Below are 22,172 nucleotides of genomic sequence, written 5' to 3'. Positions count from 1 at the left end.
CTAATATTTTACCATAGAACAACCAATATACACAACTAATGCTAGCATAAGAACAGGCATGCATTAGATCTGGTTTCCTTGGTAGCCTGGAAAAGTTTTACAGTGGCGACTTGGTTAGCATCATTAATCCGGTCCAACTCAAACCAAAACAGACTCTAACCAAGGCAGGTTTTCCCATAGAAAATCATGCAAATCCACAATCACAATACACAATCACCCTCAATTATTTATATAACATTCATTCATTCATTTTCTACCGCTTATCCTCACAAGGGTATATTTTTACAACAAAATTATGTTTTACATGCAGAAAATGGGTCAAACCATTCACACTCACATTCATACCTATGGACAATTTGGAGTCGCCAATTAACCTAGCATGTTTTTGGAATGTGGGAGGAAACCAGAGTGCATGCACGGGGAAAACATGCAAACGCCACACAGAGATGGCCGAGGGTGGAATTGAACCGCCTAGCTGTGAGGTCTACGCGCTAACCACTCGTTCACCGTGCAGCCCCTGGAAATTCATTATATCAACAAATGGTCAAAAAGTTCAATATTGTAATCTACCGGTACATGCTCTGGATTTCGGCTAATGTGGGTTGAACTCCAGATATCAAATACTGTACCAGCTAATTTTCAATGTCTAACATATGATGAAAAACACTTGATGAAAAAGTATCTCCTATCATGACGTCGGACAAGCCAGAAACTATTTAACATGCTGCACTTTCACTGCTGCTCATACTTTCAACAACACCACGGATGCTGATGCAATCTGCTCCACGGTGGCTTCAATTAACGCCTAATCATGACCTGCAGGAAACTTGTATTACCTCTGATCATAATAAGCGGACTGACTGCAGGCAAAACAATGAATGTGTCCTATTTTTTTATAACATATGTAAATGTACGTATAGTCACGCAGGCTTTCATCTGACACTAAAACACGACCGATGCTACTTTTGTTGCTGTACTCAGTGGAGCTCTCCCTGGGCTTATCAGTGTGTAATTGCTGTTGATTGGTACATTACTGCCCTGCTTATTCTGGCTGTGGGTGGCTAATAAAGGGGCTCCAGCTGGGATGTTATCAATCATAAGCAGAGTGTATGCACGGAGTGTTGGAAAAGAAGCGAGAAATTCGGCATGTGGAGAAATGAGATCAATTTGTGAAGAAACAGCAACAAAAATAAGTAAAGTATGTAAAGTCTTAGTGTTGAAAGGATCCAGGTCTAGTGGTCCAGGTCTATATGATTGATGCGTCTTTGTCAGTTGGACCCGGTTTCTAAACAGAGAATGAGGAGACATGTATGTTCAGGTGATTAAATTTAGAGCTTTAGACTATCACCCCCAAGCAGACACACTAAGGTGCTGTTGGATGCAATAGCACAGGGGTCTCAAACACGTGGCCCCGCGGGACACTAGTTTGAGGCCTCCGCCTTGATATGAAAGTTTAATGTAAGTTTGATATGGATGCTGTATGGTATCATGTACCCCCAAAAAATTATTACGTTTTTAATTAATGTTAATGTTAATGATTAATGATTAATGTTCATGTTAAAGGTTAAATAACTGTAAATAGTTATCCTCCCTATCCGTGTGGAAGTGGTAAGTTTTTGGCTATTTAAGTATAAAGGAAATAACTTGAAGGCTACCGTTTAGGTCGCTAGCTCTCTAGTTTGCGAGTTAGCATGTGTCTCAATACCCTGCAGTTGTGCAATATGTTGTAAATAATCATTAAAAATTGAGATATTTGATATATTTGAGAACAGTGGAATGTTTTATCAGAGCTTTTATTGTAGAAAATCGGAACCAAAGCACTGAAAAAGTTTGTATTCTTTTCTGTTTTTAATAAATGCGTTTTTTTTGGGGGGGGAGGACCTGATGCGGCCCAGCCTTGCCCAGACCCTAGCTCCAGTGGCCCCCAGGTAAATTGAGTTTGAGACACCTGCAATAGCAGCATGCAGGTACTAGCATGCATCTGACCCTGTGCAGCCAACAGAGAAGCTAACATGACACACTTGTGTTTGTTTCCGCCTGGAGGCTGGTCGGGACTGAATCAGCTCACATTCTAGCCGCTTGAAAGGAGACATTAAAGACAAATACGGGGGGTGGAGGTTGTGGAGTTACCAATAAAAAAAAGAACGTTATCGAGCACTACGACCGAGCGAAAAACAGCAGTTCACACAGAAGCATGTTTCCGTTTAAACCGCCGACAAGCTCAACGATTGGCTCAACCGATGCTTTGCTCGTGTGTGATTGGTTGTCCGTGCTGTCACTCCAACTGGTGTCGTTAGTTGGTTAGGAGTTTGAGTTAATCTGACGCAGGAACTTCACTAATTCCACTTTATTGGTCTGAAAGGGATTTTCTAGAAGTAATGTACTGTATATTTGTTCATCTTGGAGTCCGTGGCTATCTTATATTTTATTGGACCACGGTGCAAAAACTAAAAAAAAAAAGTAGCTAGAAATGTTGACATGTTAATTAACACTACGTGTTAGCAAAATGTATATGTAGCAGCAGTCCTTACATGAGTAGTCGGCCCGTTATTCTTATATATGTTATATTACGATACTTATTAAGGAATAAGTACTCCGAGGCATCAGTTTAAGTGGAACAATATATAGGATTCAAACTTGTCACAAAACTGGTCAACACTCCCCACTAGTGGCCGCCACCGGTACAGCATGTGAGAGCACACGATGCAGGTAAAAAACTAAAAAAAAAAAAGTGTGAGTACCAGTAGTACTCAGAAGTATCTGATCCCTTGACAGCCAACAACGCAAGAAAGGAATGTAAGGGTGTGTTGTCATACGTCAGTCTTTCAAGTTGAGCTTACACAAAGGAAACTGTGATGAAACAACTTTGTATAACAAGGTGACATTTTCTTGTCGTTAATACAAGAGGACAAGAAGGGGTCGCCAAAACACTATAATGATCAATATTGTGGCTGTACTGTATAACATGGGATAACTATAATATTTGCGCTGTACTATTAATAGTAATACTGCTACACATCAATATATATTGATATTGTCCATGTCGTTTTTTAATGAATATTGCATGTCACCATAACCATATAAATTGTATGGAGTGCTTTGCTAAACTCCTTGCTTACAAGTGGAGATATTTCTGTATTTTTTTCCTCATGGGTTGCTCCCGGAGATGAATAAAGTATCAAATTACTCATTAATTATTATGTTATTATTCATTTTATAATTAACTTTGTTGGAACTCAGAAATGAAGGGAAAAACAATGCATTATTTCCAACTTTGTCCATTGTATCAATCAATTTATGGTCCAGTGCAAAACCACCATTCCATCTTTTATGTATTATTGTACTATATTCATATTTTGAGTCAATTTTTCTCACAGTAAAAGGTGAAGTCAATGTGAATGAATGGATTTCCCGTCGTTTCTTAACTTTACTGGCAGGTTATGTTACATATGTTGACGAAACAACGCGTTGACAAATGACGTACATCCACAACTGGAAGTACATACGTCATAAATATATTCCAAATCCAATAGTTATCGAATTTTCTAACGTAATTTATTCGTAAAATCATGTTAAGGGCAGAAACGTGGTGATTATCAGTGAAACTAAGTCAGGAAAAAAAAGCACAGAATGTACCGTACTTTGATGATCTCTTCCGCATCCTGCCTGGGACGTGACTCCCAGCACGCACAGCGGCAAGCACAAGCCCCGCCCCCAGCACCATAGGTAATGAGGGAACAGGAGGAGGGGGGGAGGGTTTAAATAGAAGGCTTCACCTCCCCTTCCACACCACCACTCTGCGGGAGAACTGCAGCATCCACTCAACGAGAAGCATTCCAGCCTTTTAACTCAAGCCTAAACGGTAACATTTTTATTTCTTATACGTGACTTAAATATGATTTAATCCGCCTTTGATGTCGCGTTTGTGTACTGAGTTGAATTCATTACATTGATAGTTCTACTTGTTGCAGCCAGTATAGATCACGGCCTGTAAAACAGTCGCCATTTCCACCTTAAAATAAGCAATTTTAAGTGTTTTTAACACAATATTAAACCTTTATTGGCGTGTTTCCATTGTTAAAAATGGTATGTGAGGGTCATGAACGCTATGTTACACAAGTGTAACATGGAGACCCTCAGTCAGCTCCTCCTTCCCCCCCTCCCGGCTGTGGTCGCCATCCTGACTGTCCGGTCTGACCAAACAAGAGTTGTGTCATTTTAACAATTCAATATGTTAATAATGAAGATATTGAGTTGTAGTTACAGTACAAAGTGGAAAGCGTGTTAGTGGGATTCCACTGATGTGTGTGCGTGAGAGAGGAAGAGAGGGGCAGACCCCCTTCTGACCGCCTGGTGACCATGATAGGAAAAATGCCAAAAACCACAACAGAATGTGATAACACATTCCTAACACTAACAGCAGTCTGACTGTTTGTTACTTCAATACTTACTTTTTATAAACAACACCATCCTTTGACTCCCAGTTCAGGCATGCACCAAAAGGAAGTCGCCCAGCATTTCTCAACACTAACACTGAACACGCATGACCTGTCAGCTATGGTAAAAGTGGACAAAAGCCCTTGGCTTGAACCCTTTAGAGGTCATCCAGACTCCCCCGCTATTGTGTGCAGCAGTATTAGCTTATGTCCGCTACTAGGTCTAATCTCAACATCACCGCACTACACATGCCTGTCAGTAATGTCCTCCTCTCCAGGAACCATAAATAGTAACCTGTGTGTGAGACGCCCGCCAGGGGATGGTCTGTGCCGCACGTACACACGAGCGAGTGTGCCCCACCCCCACCGAGTCACTAGGGGCTTCTCTCTTGAGGATGCAGCTCAGCAATGAGTATTTGTCTAGGCAGTGGTTGCTATGGGGATGTAGTCAGATGGTGGAACTTAATAAGGAGCCTAAACTAATAATGACATTATACTACCATGGATACTGTGGTAGTATAAAATCGGACTACTTAATTAAGCTAAATAGAACACATGTTGAAGTAACACTGTTTTTATGACTGTGTTTAAATGATGTATTCGATGTTTTATGATGTCCACAGACAAACATAGATTCCCACTATTGTTACTTCTCACCACCTCCTCACTATCCACACCTCATCGGCTCTATCGGTGGTAGCCGCCACGCCTTCAACTCTTGTTATTTCCCCCCCAGATGGCCACCAAAGATAAACTCATCAGCCACGTGCTGAAGGAACAGCCTGTGGGAAGCCGAAACAAGGTGACGGTGGTGGGCGTCGGCATGGTGGGCATGGCCACTGCCATGAGCGTGCTGCTCAAGGTAAGGCTAAAACGAAGAGACATGAAAAATAGCCACGTATACATGGACCCAAATATTCTAATTGCATTCGCTTTATTTGCTCAAACGGAAAGAATTTAACCGTCATATTCCGAAAGAGAAGTGTGAATCCGAATGAACATATAATCGGATTCACAGGGGTGGAATATTCCTTTCCCCAATCCGATTGCGGTAGCCGGAGTCATGCAAACTCCACACAGAGATGGCCGAGGGTGGAACTTTTAGTTGTGAGGTCTGCGCGCTAACCACTTGACCGCCGTGCAGCCTTCACAAGTCCAGTTTTTCTTTAAAAATATATATCTACATAAAACATGTACTGAGTTTAATTATAAAATATTAGCAAGATTGAATTTGATCTTTTCCTGTTTAAATTTATCCCGGGTGTGTTCTTTCAGCGCATGCTCAGATATGATGTAACACAGCTAGAGACATTCTTCGGTTTTAAAAATGGAGGAACAATCGGTACTGGACTGCTGCGGAAAGTTTGTTTTTGATCCAAACTAAACTAAAACTCGCAAAACTGAGTTATACCAGCAATGTTTACGTTTTACTGCGCATGCCCCATTGACTATTCTGTTTGATTATAGCGACTCATGTAGACAAGAGATTGGAATATTCCTTACCATGTATACCATTGTTTTCGGAAAAGTCATTCGGAAAGAGGAAAAACTCCTCATGTAAACATGGCTACTGTGTCACTACCAGTTTAAGATGATAGATTCTGCGTAGTTTCTCCTAAGACTTGAATGTACGTGTGCCGTTTTTACCCACCAGGATTTGTGTGACGAGCTGGCACTGGTGGACGTGATGGAGGACAAGCTGAAAGGTGAAGCCATGGACTTGCAGCATGGCTCCTTCTTCCTTAAGACGCACAAGATTGTGGCAGACAAAGGTGAGAATGACACGCACGTCACAGCATCTACAGTGTAAACCCCATTTATGTTGACAATCAGTTGTCGGTTATGTCGACACCCGCTTAAGTCAATGTGAGACAGTTTTAAGCAGATTGGACTGTTTGTGTATTACTAAGCATACTGTACGTGTGCACATTTTCTAGACTACAGTGTGACAGCCAACTCCAGGGTGGTGGTGGTGACCGCTGGCGCCCGTCAACAGGAAGGAGAGAGTCGTCTTAATCTGGTGCAGCGCAATGTCAACATCTTTAAATTTATCATCCCCAACATTGTCAAGTACAGCCCCAACTGCATCCTGATGATAGTCTCCAACCCAGGTGAGAGTTAAGGATGACTTTGGTGAGGTATGACCTCACTGCAGGCCACGTGTTCAAATACCAGTTTACTCATGTCGCCCAATTTACTCGTTCTCCCAGTGGACATCCTGACCTACGTTGCCTGGAAGCTGAGCGGCTTCCCGCGCCACCGCGTCATTGGCTCGGGCACCAACCTTGACACGGCCCGTTTCCGCCACCTCATGGGAGAGAAGCTACACCTCCACCCTTCGAGCTGCCACGGTTGGATCATTGGAGAGCATGGAGACTCCAGTGGTATGCAGTGCTTGATAGAAATAAATCTAAAAAAAACACACAGATCACAGCATTGGACTAATTGTGATGTATTCGTTGTTCCTGTTTCCAATCAGTGCCCGTGTGGAGCGGTGTGAACGTGGCAGGCGTTAGTCTACAAACCCTCAACCCCAACATGGGGGCTGAAGGAGACGGTGAAGACTGGAAGGCCGTGCATAAGCAGGTGGTTGATGGGTGAGTACTACTTGTTAATTCCGTAAAGCAATAAAGTTTAAACAAAGTCCACTTATGTTTACATAAAAGTTAAACATACAAACACTATCGAGTCACCATCCCTGGTGAGGAATTTGTCCGTGGCAGTTAGCCATTGCACTGTAGCACCCTTTCTTATCAGGGCTTCACAAACTCACTAAAAAGGTGAACTTGTACGTGCAAAGACAGGCCGGTGGTGTGTAATGCAGTAGGGTACTTGTACGGGACTATCTGCAATAATACCTTATCATGTATACTGCATTCATAGGCAAGGGCTCCTTTGAAATACGCTGCAAGTACAGTGGAACTGATTATTCTTATAATTAACCGATTAACTCTTCAAGTCTTGGTCAGTGTACACAAAAACGTCATAGATGGCTGACCGTCGACATTCTCTTAAAAATCTCTAAAAAATCTGTCTGTTTATGTCGGTATGTGTTTTAGTATGTTAGCTTTGTTATTATTGCTCTATGCCAGGTGTCTCAAACATGCGGCCCGCGGGCCAAATGTGGCCCGCAGGACACTAGTTTGAGGCCCCCGCCTTGATATGAAAGTTTAATGTTAGTGCGGCCCGCGCAAGTTTGATATGGATGCTGTATGGTATCATGTACCCAGAAAAAAATATTACGTTTGATTAATGTTCATGTTAAAGGTTAAATAACTGTTAATAGTTATCCTCCCTATCCGTGTGGAAATGGTAAGTTTTTGGCTATTTAAGTTGATAGGAAATAACTTGAAGGCTACCGTTTAGGTAGCTAGCTCGCTAGTTTGAGAGTTAGCATGTGTCTCAAGACCCTGCAGTTGCGCAATATGTTGTCAATAAAAAGAGTATAAATGTGACTATAGTCGTGTTTTGTCATGTCTACAGGGCTCTAATAATGCTTTGTTAATATTAATCTGAAAGAAATAATTTGTCTACCCACCAACTATATGTGGTTTCTTAAGGTTTTATTATTTGCCGTTTTATTATTATTATATTTATTTATTACTGATTGATTTTCTTTATTCTTGATATATTTATTTTTCATCTTATTTTGTGTAGAAAAATAAAAAGTACGATATTTGAGAACAGTGGAGGGGGAGGGGGGGGTGTCAGAGTGCCACTTTCCTTCAAAGCTTTAACATAGGATCAAAGGTTCTGTCTTATATCCTAGCTAGCTACACGTCATTAAAACGTATAACGTCCATGTACCAACTGTTTACTTTCCAGGGCCTATGAGGTGATCAGGCTGAAGGGTTATACTTCATGGGCCATTGGGATGTCCGTGGCTGACCTGGTGGCAAGCATCGTCAAGAACATGCACAAAGTGCACCCTGTATCCACACTTGTCCAGGTAAGGACACACGGCACACAACCAAACACCTTAATTATGTACCTTCTGCCATCTTGTGCATTTAATTGTTATGCCTGATATACGAACACATGTTGGAAAATGTATAGTGTGACATTCTAGCATGGTTGGTTGAATGTGTTGAATCTTATATAAACAAGCTACATACCTCCAGCAGACAGCCAACTTTCTAATCGGAGTTCTTCCACGTCTGGTTAGGGCATGTATGGCGTGAAGGATGAGGTCTTCCTGAGCATCCCTTGCGTCCTGGGCAACACCGGCCTAACAGATGTCATCAACATGACCCTGAAGCCCGAGGAGGAGAAGCAGCTAATGAAGAGCGCTGAAACATTGTGGGGCGTTCAGAAGGAGCTCACACTGTAAAGGCGAGAGCGTCTCGTTACTTCGCTCCACCCTGAAAGCGCATCACACAAGACACTGTGCATTATTACCTTCTGTGTCCCCCCTGTAGCTAAACGCAGATGAGACTTGACATTCTGAAAAGGCTAAAGTGTTATTAGTTAAACCAGTGGAAGTTTTATTTTTGCTGTTTGCTCCCAAACCCGATTCCCCCATTTGTGACTACTATGAACACTCTCAGCCCACCGTGCACTGTTAAGCTTTTTTCATAACACTCCTCATGTATTTTGTGTGTATTATGTGTACTGTGTGATTACCGTGTCCAGTTGTGGGTGTTGTCCACTTGGTCATCTTATTGTTTTTTTTTTTTTTAGTCTGAGGGAGACATTCCATTCTCTTTGGTAGAGACTGAGGTTGTAGTAACCTTTCCTTGGTTCTTATAAAGGCCTTTTAACACATACGACCACAAGTGCACTGACAGAGGAAGGCAAGGATTTATGGTTATTAAAGCAGTCAACCAAGATTGTTTCAGATTATCGGAGACAAATTCTATAGGAGCTACTGTAGGAAACAGAAATTATATCTTGGATGTGTAGTAATGCACTCCACATAATACTAAAGGATAATAATGGTGTTATTTTCTCTAAAGCCGTTACAACTATATTTATTCTCAGTATTTATCAGTAAGCTGACTGACTGAATCACTGTACCTGGACATATTTTTATGTACTGTAGCATCAAATAAAGCCAGGATACCTAAACAAGATGGATGTGCATTATTTTGTCAATAAAACAGCTGCATATACATGTCTTTTTACCCTAGTTTTCCCTTTTTTACTGATAACATCCTGCAGGACAATAGTACAATTAAGGACATTTTGGACATCACTGATCTAACCCCAAACATGCACAATAATGTCAGGCAGCTGTGCTAGCCAATACTGGAGCATCTTAACCTTTGCTTTCAGGAACTTGGACATGGAGGCTGAAGTGTGAGACGGAGCACCATCTTGCTGAAGATTTGTCAAGCTCAAGCTCTTAGAAAGGATGGACAGTAGAAAAGTGGTGGAAAGATGCATCCCAATCGCTGCAAATGCTGCAAAATAGCCGTGGGACCTTTGGGCTGCGACTAAGGATTATTGCCTTTAAGGGACGAATCTGAAGCTTGTGGTTTCCAATAAGAGTTATCAGTTCGGCCCTAGACCTACATGGACCAAATCAACATGAACAAAATACAAGTGGGTTAGTGGGTTGGTCCACAACATATCAGAAAACAGGCCAAAATGTTGATACTGTATTCCAAAGTCAAAACTGATGTGTGTGAATACATTTGTTCTGCTCAAAACACAAATATATTACTTTTAATGTAAAAATAATTAATTGAATACCAAAATAGTTGATTAATCGGATAGTCTATTGTTGCAGCTCTCCACAACATTGGTGCTAATAATGATTCAATTTAGCGCCATACTGTAAAATTCTGTTCAAAGCTCTGCCAGCCAATATATTTTGCAAGGTTTGAACAGTATCCCAATCAATAAACAAAACAGCTAATGGAGAATGTGCTCTTAGTTGCAATGGAGCTCGGAAAGTGAACATGAACATGAACTCAGCTTCATATTTCATTACTTCAAAACATCTTTTTTCTTCATGAAAGAATTGTTATCCTGACAAATATGACACTTCACAGTCTTCATGCTGTGATGCATTTTACCTATTGTAAATGTTTTTTGTGTGAAACCTCTTAAATTAATGCTGACGCATTGATTAATGCTGCAAATTGATTATTTCACAAAACACCTGTGAACCAAACTACACCTGTATCAGTTTATGTGTTATTTTTCCTGCAGTATAATCACAATGACTTCCGGCCCTTAGCAGAGTAACAAGAGAGATGAGCGATGAAATCAGATTTATTTAACTTGAACTGATTTACATAAATCTACAGATACAAAAGATGGTCTATGGCTGAACTGGAAACGCAAAAATAACAGCAGATATTCTATCATACATTTCAAAGTGCATTAGTAGAAGGCTAAGTTAAATGAGAGGTGTTTGCCATAACTTCACTTTTGATTAATATAATTGTTGTGTAAGATGTTCTCTGACCGATTCCGACAAATAAGAGCGGACAGGAAAAAAGAAAAATAGCGAGTGTGCTAAAACTGTCAAGAGAAAGACTGTACAGGATAGAACAGCTACTGTACATGATTGGTTAATGCAGCCAAACAGTCAAATTGGAGGGCTAACCTGAGCAGCTGACATGTACAAGAAAGAACTTCACACTAACTGGACATGAAAGGAGACGGGTGAAAACAACACTTTCATCTTTTAAAGCATATCCACAATAGAAAAAGCCTTCTGAACGTGGCCCAGGCTGCATGCAGCACTAAATCACGGTACTCCCTAATAGGTTGCCTTGGGTATTTATATCAGAGCTTAACCTTTTCATGATGATGAGGGCTGTCTCAACGCCTAGCCCCCAATATTTTTTGTGCTTACTCTCCAAACACCAAGCTCATATATTCTCATCGGAGCTTCCCTGGAGTGCCACGCAAACCAGGTTGCTCAACTTGCACACATTCTCCCTTATCAATATTTGTAAGAAGGGATCAGTTGTGTAAGCCGGAGTACACACGACGGCGTCAAGTCTGGGTCACAACTCCCAGGTTTGTGGACAATCTCTCATGTATTTGGTCTGATCAAGTGTGTGACCGCACCGTGGTCACAGGTCACCACCACAAATCTTCATCTTCAATCTACAACATCTAAACAGCTCGGTGGCCCATTAAAGATGGAATACAACATAGAGGAGAAAGGAGGAGAACCAGAGAGAGTGAAGACATGAGTGTTTCCTGCTTGTGTTAGTTACTCAGTAGAGGTCACTGAGGCCAGCAGTCTTGCGAGCTTTCTGCATGAGGGCACGGAGCTGGAACTGCTTTCTGGACAGAAGGCGTACGTGCTACAACAAAGGAGGAAATTAATCACAATTGACGCAACCACAGTAGATTGGAATATGTGTGTGTGTGTGTTGACATAGTCACCTTGAGAAAAACCTCCAAGTCGATGACCCCCCTACGGAGGGCCTCTCCCAAGTAGAAAATTGTGTCTTCGATGGCATTTTCCTCAGCGTACAGGTTCAAAATTTGTTTGTATAGAGGGGCTGTCGGCACGATGATCTCATCAATGTCATTGTTCTCCGACTGGTTCTCCATTTTCTCCAGGGCGTCACTCAGCTCCTCGTCTTTACGCTTCAGCAACTCGATGTTCCTGTCAACTTCGGACTGGTCCAGAAATTGTAAATGATGACCCAACACGACATTTTAAATGTATCATTTACTAAAATATATCTTACCACTTCCTGGTCTAATCTTGAGATCATCTCCTCCAGTTTCTGATGGCCCTTCTTGAGGTCTTCTTCTGTCCGCTTGAGGGCATCCAACTCCGCCTGAGCCCTGTCCATTTCCTCCTTCATCCTCCAGCGAAGCTTGTCACTAACAGCTGAGATGAGCGATGCACGGATGGTGTCTTCACCAATGGTGCCATCTCTGTTGGAACCTGGACAAGACCAGAGTTGTTTTAAACATCTCTTGGAAATCTGGTCCAATTTGGTTGTGTTGAAAAAGTGATCAAATCTTCTTTCCACTTCCATTTACCATGTGAAGTGGGCCATTGGCTAAAAACGGCATTTGCTCAGCTGGACAGCAAATTGCTGGCTAAATATCAGGTTATGCAGGTAGAGAAAAAAAAACGGAGAAAAGCAAGTGTAGCGCAGTCTTGGACGAGCAGACAAATGTCAAGAGTTGATCCAAATAGTCTCAAGTACTAAATATAGGAGACCACCAAAAGCCCTCCGGATGTCAGATGGTTCACCATCGTTTCACTGCCGCCATCAGGTCAGTCTCTGTGTGTGGTTGCTGTTACGTCCCCAAATATAGAACATCTAGTGAGAGAGGGATCCCGTTTTGCAGGCATATACAGTGCGTCTCTTTGGCCTTTAATGCTCCCAACTCTCATTACATCAGATGGCCTTTCACTGACGGTTCAGCATGCCACCAAAGTCAAGCTCAGGGGTGAGCGCCTTGAAGTAAGAAGGTCACACGTCTGAATGTGCTGTTCATTTGATGCAATATTATGATGCATAAGTGGGATAGAATCACCTTTTTCGTGTAACTACAGTTGTATCAAAAAAGTCCACTTTAAACACGCTTTTAATCATGTAAATGTGTGATGATTGCGCTGTGCATATGGATTATGCATTGTGATTATAACTGTATGGTTGCATGCATTGAGGAAGAATAGGAAGGTGTATTTGTGTTATTAAAAGAAAAACGGTGATATTGTAACTTCAAATTCACAGGGCAAACAGAATGATAGCCTATGAGAGATGTTAGACAAAATACATACCCACTGTTGACACAGGAGTTTGTGTGGGGTAATGTGCAGGACCAGCAGTAGTTGGGTAAGAGTTCCCCCCAGGGTACTGGTACCCTGGATAGCTTCTGTAAGTGAAATGCAACCAACATATTATAACCATAGTCAAAGACATTTTATAGCAACTCATACAAGATATAAGTTCTTTGAGCTTGTCCAAAAGAAGTAGTGTATGCATGTGATGGTGAGACATCTTACCCTGTATTAGGATTTGGACCATATGGTGAAACTGCAGGCATGCCAGGTACATAAGAAGCTGAATTAAACAAGAAGGGTTCACAATCATGTGTGAGTACACGAAGGGTGTTCTGCTGTGGTGAATGAGTGCCACCTGCTGTTAAAGTATAAATGAATCATGAGGGGGAAAAAAAAAACACTCACGGTTAGGAGGTCCAGCAGCTTGGAAAGCCTGATAAGGCGCTTGTGTGGTCGGGCGAGAAAAGACAGGAGGCTCCTCTCCAAACACCACAATCATCACCTGAATGAGTCCATACAGGTCTGACTGAGGCTGAAAAAAGAGACAACACACTCTTTATTTCCAGATTATATTTAATATTTAACATAATCCAAACATCTGTATAGTTTGGAAGTAGACTATGCTAGGTTTATTTTAAGCATGTTGCGATTGATAATATTCTTCACAGTAACTTTTACATGTATTCTTTCCTGTGTTTTAAGGCAGAACTTCCCAAATAGACGGATTTCAGGGCATGTAATTTGTACAATATGTTCATGATTCCGAGAGAGTATCAGATCAATAAGGCAGACGGAAAAGGTCACCTGTGTTGCTGGTAAAATACAAATTGTAATTTCTTCTGTTAATGATTACTTACATGCTTCCACTCGTGTAGATAGGGCAGGTAGATCTTTCCATTGGCATCAATATGTTTCCCAGTTTTGATCATCATGGTACTGGTAGGTTTAACAAAACATATGGGCGGGTTGAAGGGGTAGGTGTCCAGCAACCATAAACATACTGGGATGTTGTAGACATTGCCTACAGGGAAGAAACAAACACTGTCTATGTTAAAACTGCATTCACATCAGTGTTCCCATCACCGTAAACTCTAGCGTTATTTAGCACAAATATTAGGGTTGTCACAATACACCAAACAATACACGTTCTTGGGTTCACAAGAGGTAAGATGTTATTTTAATATTACTTTTAAGAAAACTGCAATGGAAAAATATGGGACTGAATGAAAAGACTTTATCAGAGTCACAAAAATGTATGTACATTGTACAATGAAACGTTTTTAACTTTGAAGGCATGACCTAAGACTGATGCTTTTAACTGTTTTTTTTATCCACAAATTAAAACAAAACCTGTGAGCCTTTTGTCAGTCATACAGTCTCTTTGGGGGACTTGTACGTAGCTTACATACACAGTGAAGAATGTCACATAGTAGTAGAAATTAATTTAGTAGATTGCAATATATTGTTTTATATAGTTTTTCCTTGTACTTTTCTTAAAAGTCATGTTCAAACCTTGTCCAGTCTCGTAGACCAAATATCGTGTACGTCTTATGAATTGTCTCGTGACACCCCCAGTAAAGACTTCTACAGATAAAATATAGTTCCTTTGTTGAATCCGAGTTTTGCTGAAAGAAACCGTACCTCTATAGCTTACAGGGACCGTCCCTGTTAAACTCATCAGGTCTCTTGTAGAGCCATCGTTGAACACTGAAAGACAAGAAAAGTCAATGACAAAAGAAAGTAAACTTATTTTACATATTCAATCACTCAAGCGAGTGAACCGCTGGAGTTCAAACTACAGCTCACACCAAGATGAATAGTAAGAACACAAGACCCATACCATAACCATCCATAACTGGCTTCAAGTCTTTGTACTGAGAGATGACGTTGGTGATTTCACGAACTGTCAGGTCCCTATACTTGTATTGCTGGAATAGGAAAACATAGGAGAACAACGATGAGTAAGAGAGTCTCATCAAGCAAGCAAGGAGTGCTTCAACAGTTCAGACAACTTTTTTTTTTAGGGTGCGATCCAACTTGTGCGTTCTGTAATCCCGACCAAAAATACCCCAAAAAATAGTTGGTGGATTTTTCTAGGTGCTGCAAGAAAATGCAGTTTCTGACAACTTCATCAAAGTAATGAGCAATGTAAGTCATGGATAACTTTATTTATTTGGTGATTTTCACTCAGTTTTCTGTCAGGTGTTGTTATCTAACACCTGCTTACTTATATCCCGTGTTTTGGTCTCTGATATGTAGCTGCTTTTTGAGTCTTCGGTACAGAGTTTTCTGGTATTTGGGTACTTAAAAGTGAAATCATGTATCTACATTTTTTTTCTGTGAGGCAGCATCTGCAGTTGAGAAGACGCAGTCACAAACCGTCAGTGTCAGCTCCCACTGCACATTGACAGCAAGTGTTGGTAGGGACAGCCAATAGCTACTCTTCTTACTAAGGTGTTGGGAACAGTGGTTCACACTTGCCTTACTCAGGACTAGTCTCTCAGACAAGGCCCGGTCTCCTTATTTGGTCCAGTTCTTCTGGTCTTGAACTGTGTTCACTCTTGACCTGACAAACCGTACTAGCAGAGTAAAAAGACTCTTGCCCGTTTGAACTGGACCAAACATGACAAGTGCGAACTCACTATTTTACAGATCCAGTTGATTAGTTATATACCAATGTCGGTAGGTAGTACAAACGTAGTACATTTCAGTTACAGGACATATGGCCTTGACAGTACACGTCTTAATATTCAGCCATGTTTAATAATTTCCAATAATCCCCGTTATACGCTTTAAAATATTACACTTAAGTATCCGCATTTAGTCCGTGTTACCATTACACCATAACGAAAAAGATCATCTTAAAAGGATTTAGAGGGCGTGTGGAGACGTTTGTTTAATGGAGTGTTTCACAACACAGCGAACTTGCCTTAATAAAATACCAGGAAATGTCATGATAGCTTTCGCTAACGTTAGCTAACATGCTAGCAAGTCACAGGAGCTAGCAAAAGCCTCAACCGGACTTACCTTCAACATTTTCTTCAGGGCACTTTCGTTGACAACCGCCATTGTTTGTGGTGGTTAATGGAATCCTTTTAAAAAATAAGAGTACCTGTAGTATCTGGCGGGACAGCTAATACAAAGTAAAGCTTGCTAGCAAGAAATCGACAAATGCTAGACTAATGTTAGCAAAGCCTCGAGCCGCACCAAACAAAACAGTCTGGTTACGCCCAGTTAAACGATATCAATGTATTTTCTCGTTATCCCAAATCAAAGCATTAAAATGAGAGTTTAAGGCGTAAGATGACGAAAGTGTTTCTCAGAACAAACAACAAATGGCCCTGAACACAAACATCAGACCGTCATCAAAAACTATTTCCGGCATTTCACCTGACATTTTCCGGGGTGATAAATGACGTCAGCAAAAACTTTATTACCACTGCAAACATTTACAGTAAACGTTCTCTGCTCTTTGTTGGCGTTCTAATTAGATGTAGATAGTAGTTATCATAGTTCAAAGTTCACTTCACACAGTATAAGTGTGAATACTTCACGTTCATTGTTCACCCTTTACATTTTGAATTAGTTCAAAGTTCAGTTCAGCTCGTTTTTTTTAGGTTCACTGTTTACAGTTAATGAAATTGTGTAACAATATTGAATGCAAAGTAGTTTTCATAACTGATGCGTTTGTGTGTTTATTTATTCCCACCAATAATTCAAACAAAAAACACAACATGTGTTGTTTTCATGCAATGAAATGAATTATTTGAGAATTCTATCACATAAAATGGGTTAAATTATTGCATATGCAACAAATGTGTTGACAATGTATGCAGTCATTCATCTGTTTCCTCAAATGGACTTCAATTAAAGGGACCTATTTTGCTTTTTGCACTTTTCTGACCTCTAAATGTTGTTCTCTTGTGTTAAAACAATGCCAAATGGTTACACAATACGTCAATACGATGCAAACTTCCATATATGGGCTACGTGTACGGAAGTCCTCGGGAGCGCTTGTGAGCGTGACAAATTAGCGTACCTCATGGAGACGCAAAAGTGAAGTAAATTAAACAAATGTACGGAAAGCAGGAAGTCCATGGGAATACTGCAGAAAAAAGGTGCAGAATCTGGAAGATCTCGAAAGCTATCTTGGCAGGTCATCAGGATAACAACGACAGGTCTATGTGGAAATGCATATTTTCTATAATGTATCGTGGGCCTGAAACAGCCCATAGGCCACACATTGGACACCTCTGCAATAAAAGTGTATCATTAAGTGTTTAGTGAAGGGTTTTAAAGCCTTAAAATGGGACTTAATATGCTTTTTGTACTTTTCTGACTTATAAATGGAGTTCAAATGTTGTATTATCGTGTTAAACCATGCCCAAATTTCAGATAATGGGGTCTGCACATTTGGAAGTGAGCCCTGAAAGAAGTTTGGGATGGCTCAAAACGCTCGATTTTAAAAGAAAGTTGCAGAACTGTTCCTTTGTGATGTCACAGAGGGGCTAGCTTCCTTATGGGCGTGGCTGGAAATATCCACCAAAACGTTTGCTGAAGCCAAAAGTAGGCTGCTATCGCCGGGAAAGGTGAATTAATGTCCACACGTCACCCTTATGTCCGGGTTCTGAGCTCCACGGAACCAGTGATGCCTTTGACAAAGTGTGTACGACAATGAGTGCTCCTCATTCTATGTGGAAATACACTATTTTTTTGTTCAAATGTCATTGGCTTGGTTTTAACACATTTCTATGACATTGAAGATTTCATTGCGTCAACGTGACCTTTATAAACTGCTACGACTAACATTAAAGGCATTACTAATCAATCACCAATACAACAATCAATATTGAAATCCATTAACAGTTGGTTTCATTTTCTTGCAGGACATGCTGACCGTCTTCTGTGGGTAAAGACAAATACAAGCGTCCATCCGGCTTGGAAAGCACTTGTGTCCGCCTGTGATACTGTAGCCAACCTGAAAGACATATTTAGGACAGGTTATTTACTTAAGTTCCAGGTCAGAGTCCTCATGAGCAGCGTGGACAATCTCAGTCTTGATCAGACCTGACCCAGTTCTAAATCAATCAGCGGCGATGTAGGACACAGCAACATACGTTTTAGTTTTTTCAATTTCATTCATTCATTCATTCATTTTCTACCACTTTTTCCTCATGAGGGTCGCAGGGGTGCTGGAGCCTATCCCAGCTGTCTTCGGGCGAGAGGCGGGGTACACCCTGGACCGGTGGCCAGCCAATCACAGAGCACATATAGACAAACAACCATTCACACTCACATTCATACCTATGGACAATTTGGAGTCACTAATTAACCTAGCATGTTTTTGGAATGTGGGAGGGAACCGGAGTACCCACGCATGCAACATGCAAACTCCACACAGAGATGGCCGAGGGCGGAATTGAACCCTGGTCTCCTAGCTGTGATGTCTGCGCGCTAACCACTAGCCCGCCATGCCGCCCACTTTTCCAATTTGTGTGTTTTAATTCTAAGAAAAAAGAAATAATTGTCGCACAACACTGCTATCTAGTGATCACCATAACGTACTGCATGAGACATCTGTAGCTGTAAAACACCAAAACAATATATTTGTATAGTGTGTATCAGCGAGGGCACCTCATTTTGCGGCATAATGCACGGCCCCATGTTGAAATCCATCTGAGGGACCAATACAAAACAAACCGTGTGCCAAAAATGGCCCCCGGGGCCGCACTTTTGACACCCCTGTATGTGTTTTTTTTTTTATTTTTTTTATCAACGATACTTACATGAGGCTTGATCGGGCTGTGGAGGAGGTTGCATACAAACCGGGGGGAGGTCTCCAAACATGGCAACCATCACTTGCAGGAGGCTGACCAGGTCACACTCCCCCTGAGATACCAATAAAAGGGTCAGTTGGTCACATGGTGAACATCTCACCTGTGCTGCTGCTGTTGCTGCTGCTGGAGCTGCTCACCTGCTTCCACTCCTGCAGGAAGGGAAGTAGAACTTCTCCATTGGTGGACACGTAGTTTCCTTGCAGGATCATCATGTCACGCCTTGGTCTGACATAGCAGATGGGGGCGGACTGAGGGTAGCTTTCCTCAAGCCACACGCATACGGGGATGTTGTAGCGCTCTTCTAACATAGCAGCAGATATTACATTATGACATATTATTCGGGACATATTAAAAATAATAATAATATGAGATTTTGAGAATAAAGTTGTACATTCATGTGAATAAACTTACAAATTTATGAGGAAAAAACGTGTGCGGTGTGAGAATAAAGTTGTGAATTAATGGGAAAAAAAGTTGTACATTTATGTAAATTATCCAATAAATTTATGAGATAAAAGTCTTTATTCTTGTAAAAAAATTACAACTTTATTTTTATATTGCATATCTTTTTTTCCACATAAATATATGACTTTATTCATGCAAATTTATGAATAATGAGGTCGTAAAAATAATACTAGAAAAAAAATTCACAGCAAAAAAGCAGGAAATATATCCCTTTTTTCCTCGCAATTGTATAACTTTATTCTCATACTGCATGCGCATCTTTCTCATAAATTGATAACTTTTTTCTCACAAATGACCAACTATATTCATGCAAATTTAGTGTCGCAAAGTCATAAATTTACATGAAAATATTTTTACGTGAATTAAGCAGGAAATTTATCACCTTATAAAATGAAACTTTTTTCTCGTATATTTTTTATAATAATGAAGTCTTCAAAACAAATTATGAGAATCAATTAGTAAATTTACAAGACAAAAAGTTGTAATATTATGAGAGTAAAGCCGGAAAAATTACGACTTTTTTCTTGTAAAACTTACAACTTTAATTCATATGAATTCATAATAATTGAAGTTGTAAAAATAAACAATAACAAAGTCATAATATTATGACAGAGAAAGTCCTAATATTATGAGAATAAAGCCGCAAATTTAAGAGAATAAAGTTGAATTATGAAGTTTCATCAGGTCAAACATTTTTCCTAAATTTATGACTTCATTCTCATACTGCACACACCCTTTTCCTCATAAATTGATGACTTTTTTCTCACAAATTTCCAACTATATTTACACAAATGTAGTGTCGCAAAGTCGTAAATTTACGAGAAAATATTTTTTACCTGAATTAAGCAGGAAATATCAAGGAATATCATTTACAACATTTTCCCCCATAGATTTTCATCACAAATTTACAACTACATTCATGCAACTTTATGAATAATGAAGTCCTGAAAACAAATTATGAGAATCAATTTGTAAATTTAAGAGACAAAAAGTTGTAATATTATGAAAGTAAAGCGGGAAAATTTATGACTTCATAAAATAATTTTTTTTCTTGTAAACTTACGACTTTAATTCACATGAATTCATAATAATTGAAGTCGTAAAAATAAAAAATAATAGTCATAATATTATGAGAATAAAGCCACAAATTTAAGAGAATAAATTTGTAATATGAAGTTTCATCAGGTCAAACATTTCTCCTAAATTTATGACTACATTCTTGTAATTTTATTTAATTTTTTCTCATAAATTGAATCAAATTTCAGTACCTTTAAAAGTGATGGGAAGAGTCCCTGTCAGACTCATCAACACTTTGGTGGTTCCATCATTGTAAACTGTACAAAACAACCACAACCCATTTATAAACATATTTTTAAAAGTACAATCAACAAATGAGTTGAGATATTTCTTACCATATTTATCCATAATTGGAGAAAGGCTTTTGAAGTGAAGCAATGCAACATATATTTCATGAGATACATGCTTGCGGAGGTACGTCTATATGGAATATAATAAATAGATGTACTTTACTGTATTTATTGGTTAAGCAGAAAAGTTAAGAGCATTCAAGATGTTCCTTACCTTTGGCAGCATTTTCTTGAGGGAGTTTTTGCAGTAAGTCATTATTGCTGTGTTTCTACAAATAAAAGTGTGTCATTCCTTGTGTTTATATTCTATCACCAAATAACCTTTGTCTTTCCTCCCTTATGTTTGGAGACAAGCCTACGACTTTATGGCCTCCAAAAGCCAATAAGAGAGCAGTTTCATGGTAGGAATCACTTCACGTGACCAACAGGGCTCAAACAAACATTGTCTGTGACCTATTAAAGAAGAGATATATAAGATATATAAGGGAAATAAAAATACTTTTTATAGAAAATAGCAATAATAAAAAATCAAATGCCCAATGTAAATAAAAAGGCTAAAATATCTTGAAATATATATGATATAAACGCTAAACGCACCTAATTTCTTGTGACCAAACTTGTAAATTAATTAATATTCAAACGAAATTTGAATTTTAGTGAAGGGTTTTAAAGCCTTAAAATGGGACTTAATATGCTTTTTGTACTTTTTTGACTTATAAATGGAGTTCAAATGTTGTATTATCGTGTTAAACCATGTCAAAGTTTCAGATAATGAGGTCTGCACATTTGGATTTGAGCCCTGAAGAAGTTTGGGATGGCTCAAAACGCTCGATTTTAAAAGAAAGTTGCAGAACTGTTCCTTTGTGATGTCACAGAGGGGCTAGCTTCCTTATGGGCGTGGCTAGAAATAGCTACCAAACTGTTGCTGAAGCCAGAAACAGCCTGTTCTCGCCTGGGAAAGTGGATAAATGTCCACACGTCGCGCTTATGTCCGGGTTCTGAGCTCCACGGAACCAGTGATGCCTTTGACAAAGTGTGTGCGACAATGAGTGCTCCTCATTGGAGGTTGGAGGAGCCTTCTCTCTTTACATTGTGCCTTTTTACTAAATGTGTTTGTTTTCTATAATGTACCATGGGCCTGAAACAGCCCATAGGCCACACATTGGACACCTCTGCAATAAAAGTGTATCATTAAGTGTTTAGTGAAGGATTTTAAAGCCTTAAAATGGGACTTAATATGCTTTTTGTACTTTTCTGACTTATATATGGAGTTGGAATGTTGTATTCTCGTGTTAAACCATGCCAAAGTTTCAGATAATGAGGTCTGCACATTTGGAAATGAGCCCTGAAA

General features: G+C 40.0%; 3 protein-coding genes across 3 annotated transcripts; 1 reads left to right on the top strand and 2 right to left on the bottom strand.

The window, feature by feature from the left end:
* The first annotated feature begins 3,705 nt into the window (after positions 1-3,705).
* ldha (lactate dehydrogenase A4) lies at positions 3,706-9,514 on the top strand. Its single transcript, XM_058075855.1, has 8 exons — positions 3,706-3,862; positions 5,173-5,298; positions 6,091-6,208; positions 6,374-6,547; positions 6,647-6,820; positions 6,916-7,033; positions 8,262-8,385; positions 8,602-9,514. The coding sequence occupies exons 2-8, from the start codon at positions 5,173-5,175 to the stop codon at positions 8,764-8,766; spliced, it is 999 nt and encodes a 332-aa protein (XP_057931838.1). The 5' UTR covers positions 3,706-3,862; the 3' UTR covers positions 8,767-9,514.
* A 1,125-nt stretch (positions 9,515-10,639) lies between these two features.
* On the bottom strand, positions 10,640-16,546 carry tsg101a (tumor susceptibility 101a). Its single transcript, XM_058075854.1, has 10 exons — positions 16,180-16,546; positions 14,993-15,080; positions 14,794-14,859; positions 14,010-14,173; positions 13,558-13,684; positions 13,375-13,432; positions 13,150-13,244; positions 12,098-12,300; positions 11,787-12,026; positions 10,640-11,704 (listed from the first exon to the last, which is right to left on the bottom strand). Exons 1-10 carry the CDS (start codon positions 16,219-16,221, stop codon positions 11,615-11,617), a joined length of 1,173 nt encoding a protein of 390 aa, XP_057931837.1. The 5' UTR covers positions 16,222-16,546; the 3' UTR covers positions 10,640-11,614.
* A 1,465-nt stretch (positions 16,547-18,011) lies between these two features.
* On the bottom strand, positions 18,012-21,077 carry zgc:123278 (uncharacterized protein LOC641569 homolog). Its single transcript, XM_058076189.1, has 6 exons — positions 21,036-21,077; positions 20,867-20,951; positions 20,723-20,788; positions 19,127-19,290; positions 18,939-19,041; positions 18,012-18,130 (listed from the first exon to the last, which is right to left on the bottom strand). The coding sequence occupies exons 1-6, from the start codon at positions 21,075-21,077 to the stop codon at positions 18,012-18,014; spliced, it is 579 nt and encodes a 192-aa protein (XP_057932172.1).
* Positions 21,078-22,172: the final 1,095 nt, after the last annotated feature.

The sequence above is a fragment of the Doryrhamphus excisus genome, chromosome 6 (assembly GCF_030265055.1).
Source record: "Doryrhamphus excisus isolate RoL2022-K1 chromosome 6, RoL_Dexc_1.0, whole genome shotgun sequence".
Classification (NCBI taxonomy): Eukaryota; Metazoa; Chordata; class Actinopteri; order Syngnathiformes; family Syngnathidae; genus Doryrhamphus; species Doryrhamphus excisus.
Note: the sequence above shows the minus strand (reverse complement) of the source record. Positions and strands in the feature narration are given on the sequence as shown.

Bases quoted from the DNA above. Each gene is read 5' to 3' on its own strand.
- zgc:123278 (XM_058076189.1), bottom strand. From the start codon at position 21,077: ATGACTTACTGCAAAAACTCCCTCAAGAAAATGCTGCCAAAG. The intron at 20,789-20,866 runs GTAAGAAATATC...TGTTTTGTACAG, and splicing joins TCCAATTATGGATAAATATG to TTTACAATGATGGAACCACC. The intron at 19,291-20,722 runs GTACTGAAATTT...CTGCTATGTTAG, and splicing joins TCTTCCCATCACTTTTAAAG to AAGAGCGCTACAACATCCCC.
- ldha (XM_058075855.1), top strand. From the start codon at position 5,173: ATGGCCACCAAAGATAAACTCATCAGCCACGTGCTGAAGGAACAGCCT. The intron at 6,209-6,373 runs GTGAGAATGACA...CACATTTTCTAG, and splicing joins CAAGATTGTGGCAGACAAAG to ACTACAGTGTGACAGCCAAC. The intron at 8,386-8,601 runs GTAAGGACACAC...ACGTCTGGTTAG, and splicing joins CTGTATCCACACTTGTCCAG to GGCATGTATGGCGTGAAGGA.
- tsg101a (XM_058075854.1), bottom strand. From the start codon at position 16,221: ATGGCGGTTGTCAACGAAAGTGCCCTGAAGAAAATGTTGAAG. The intron at 14,860-14,992 runs GTATGGGTCTTG...CTTGTCTTTCAG, and splicing joins GCCAGTTATGGATGGTTATG to TGTTCAACGATGGCTCTACA. The intron at 13,433-13,557 runs GTGAGTGTTTTT...TGTTTAATTCAG, and splicing joins AGCTGCTGGACCTCCTAACC to CTTCTTATGTACCTGGCATG.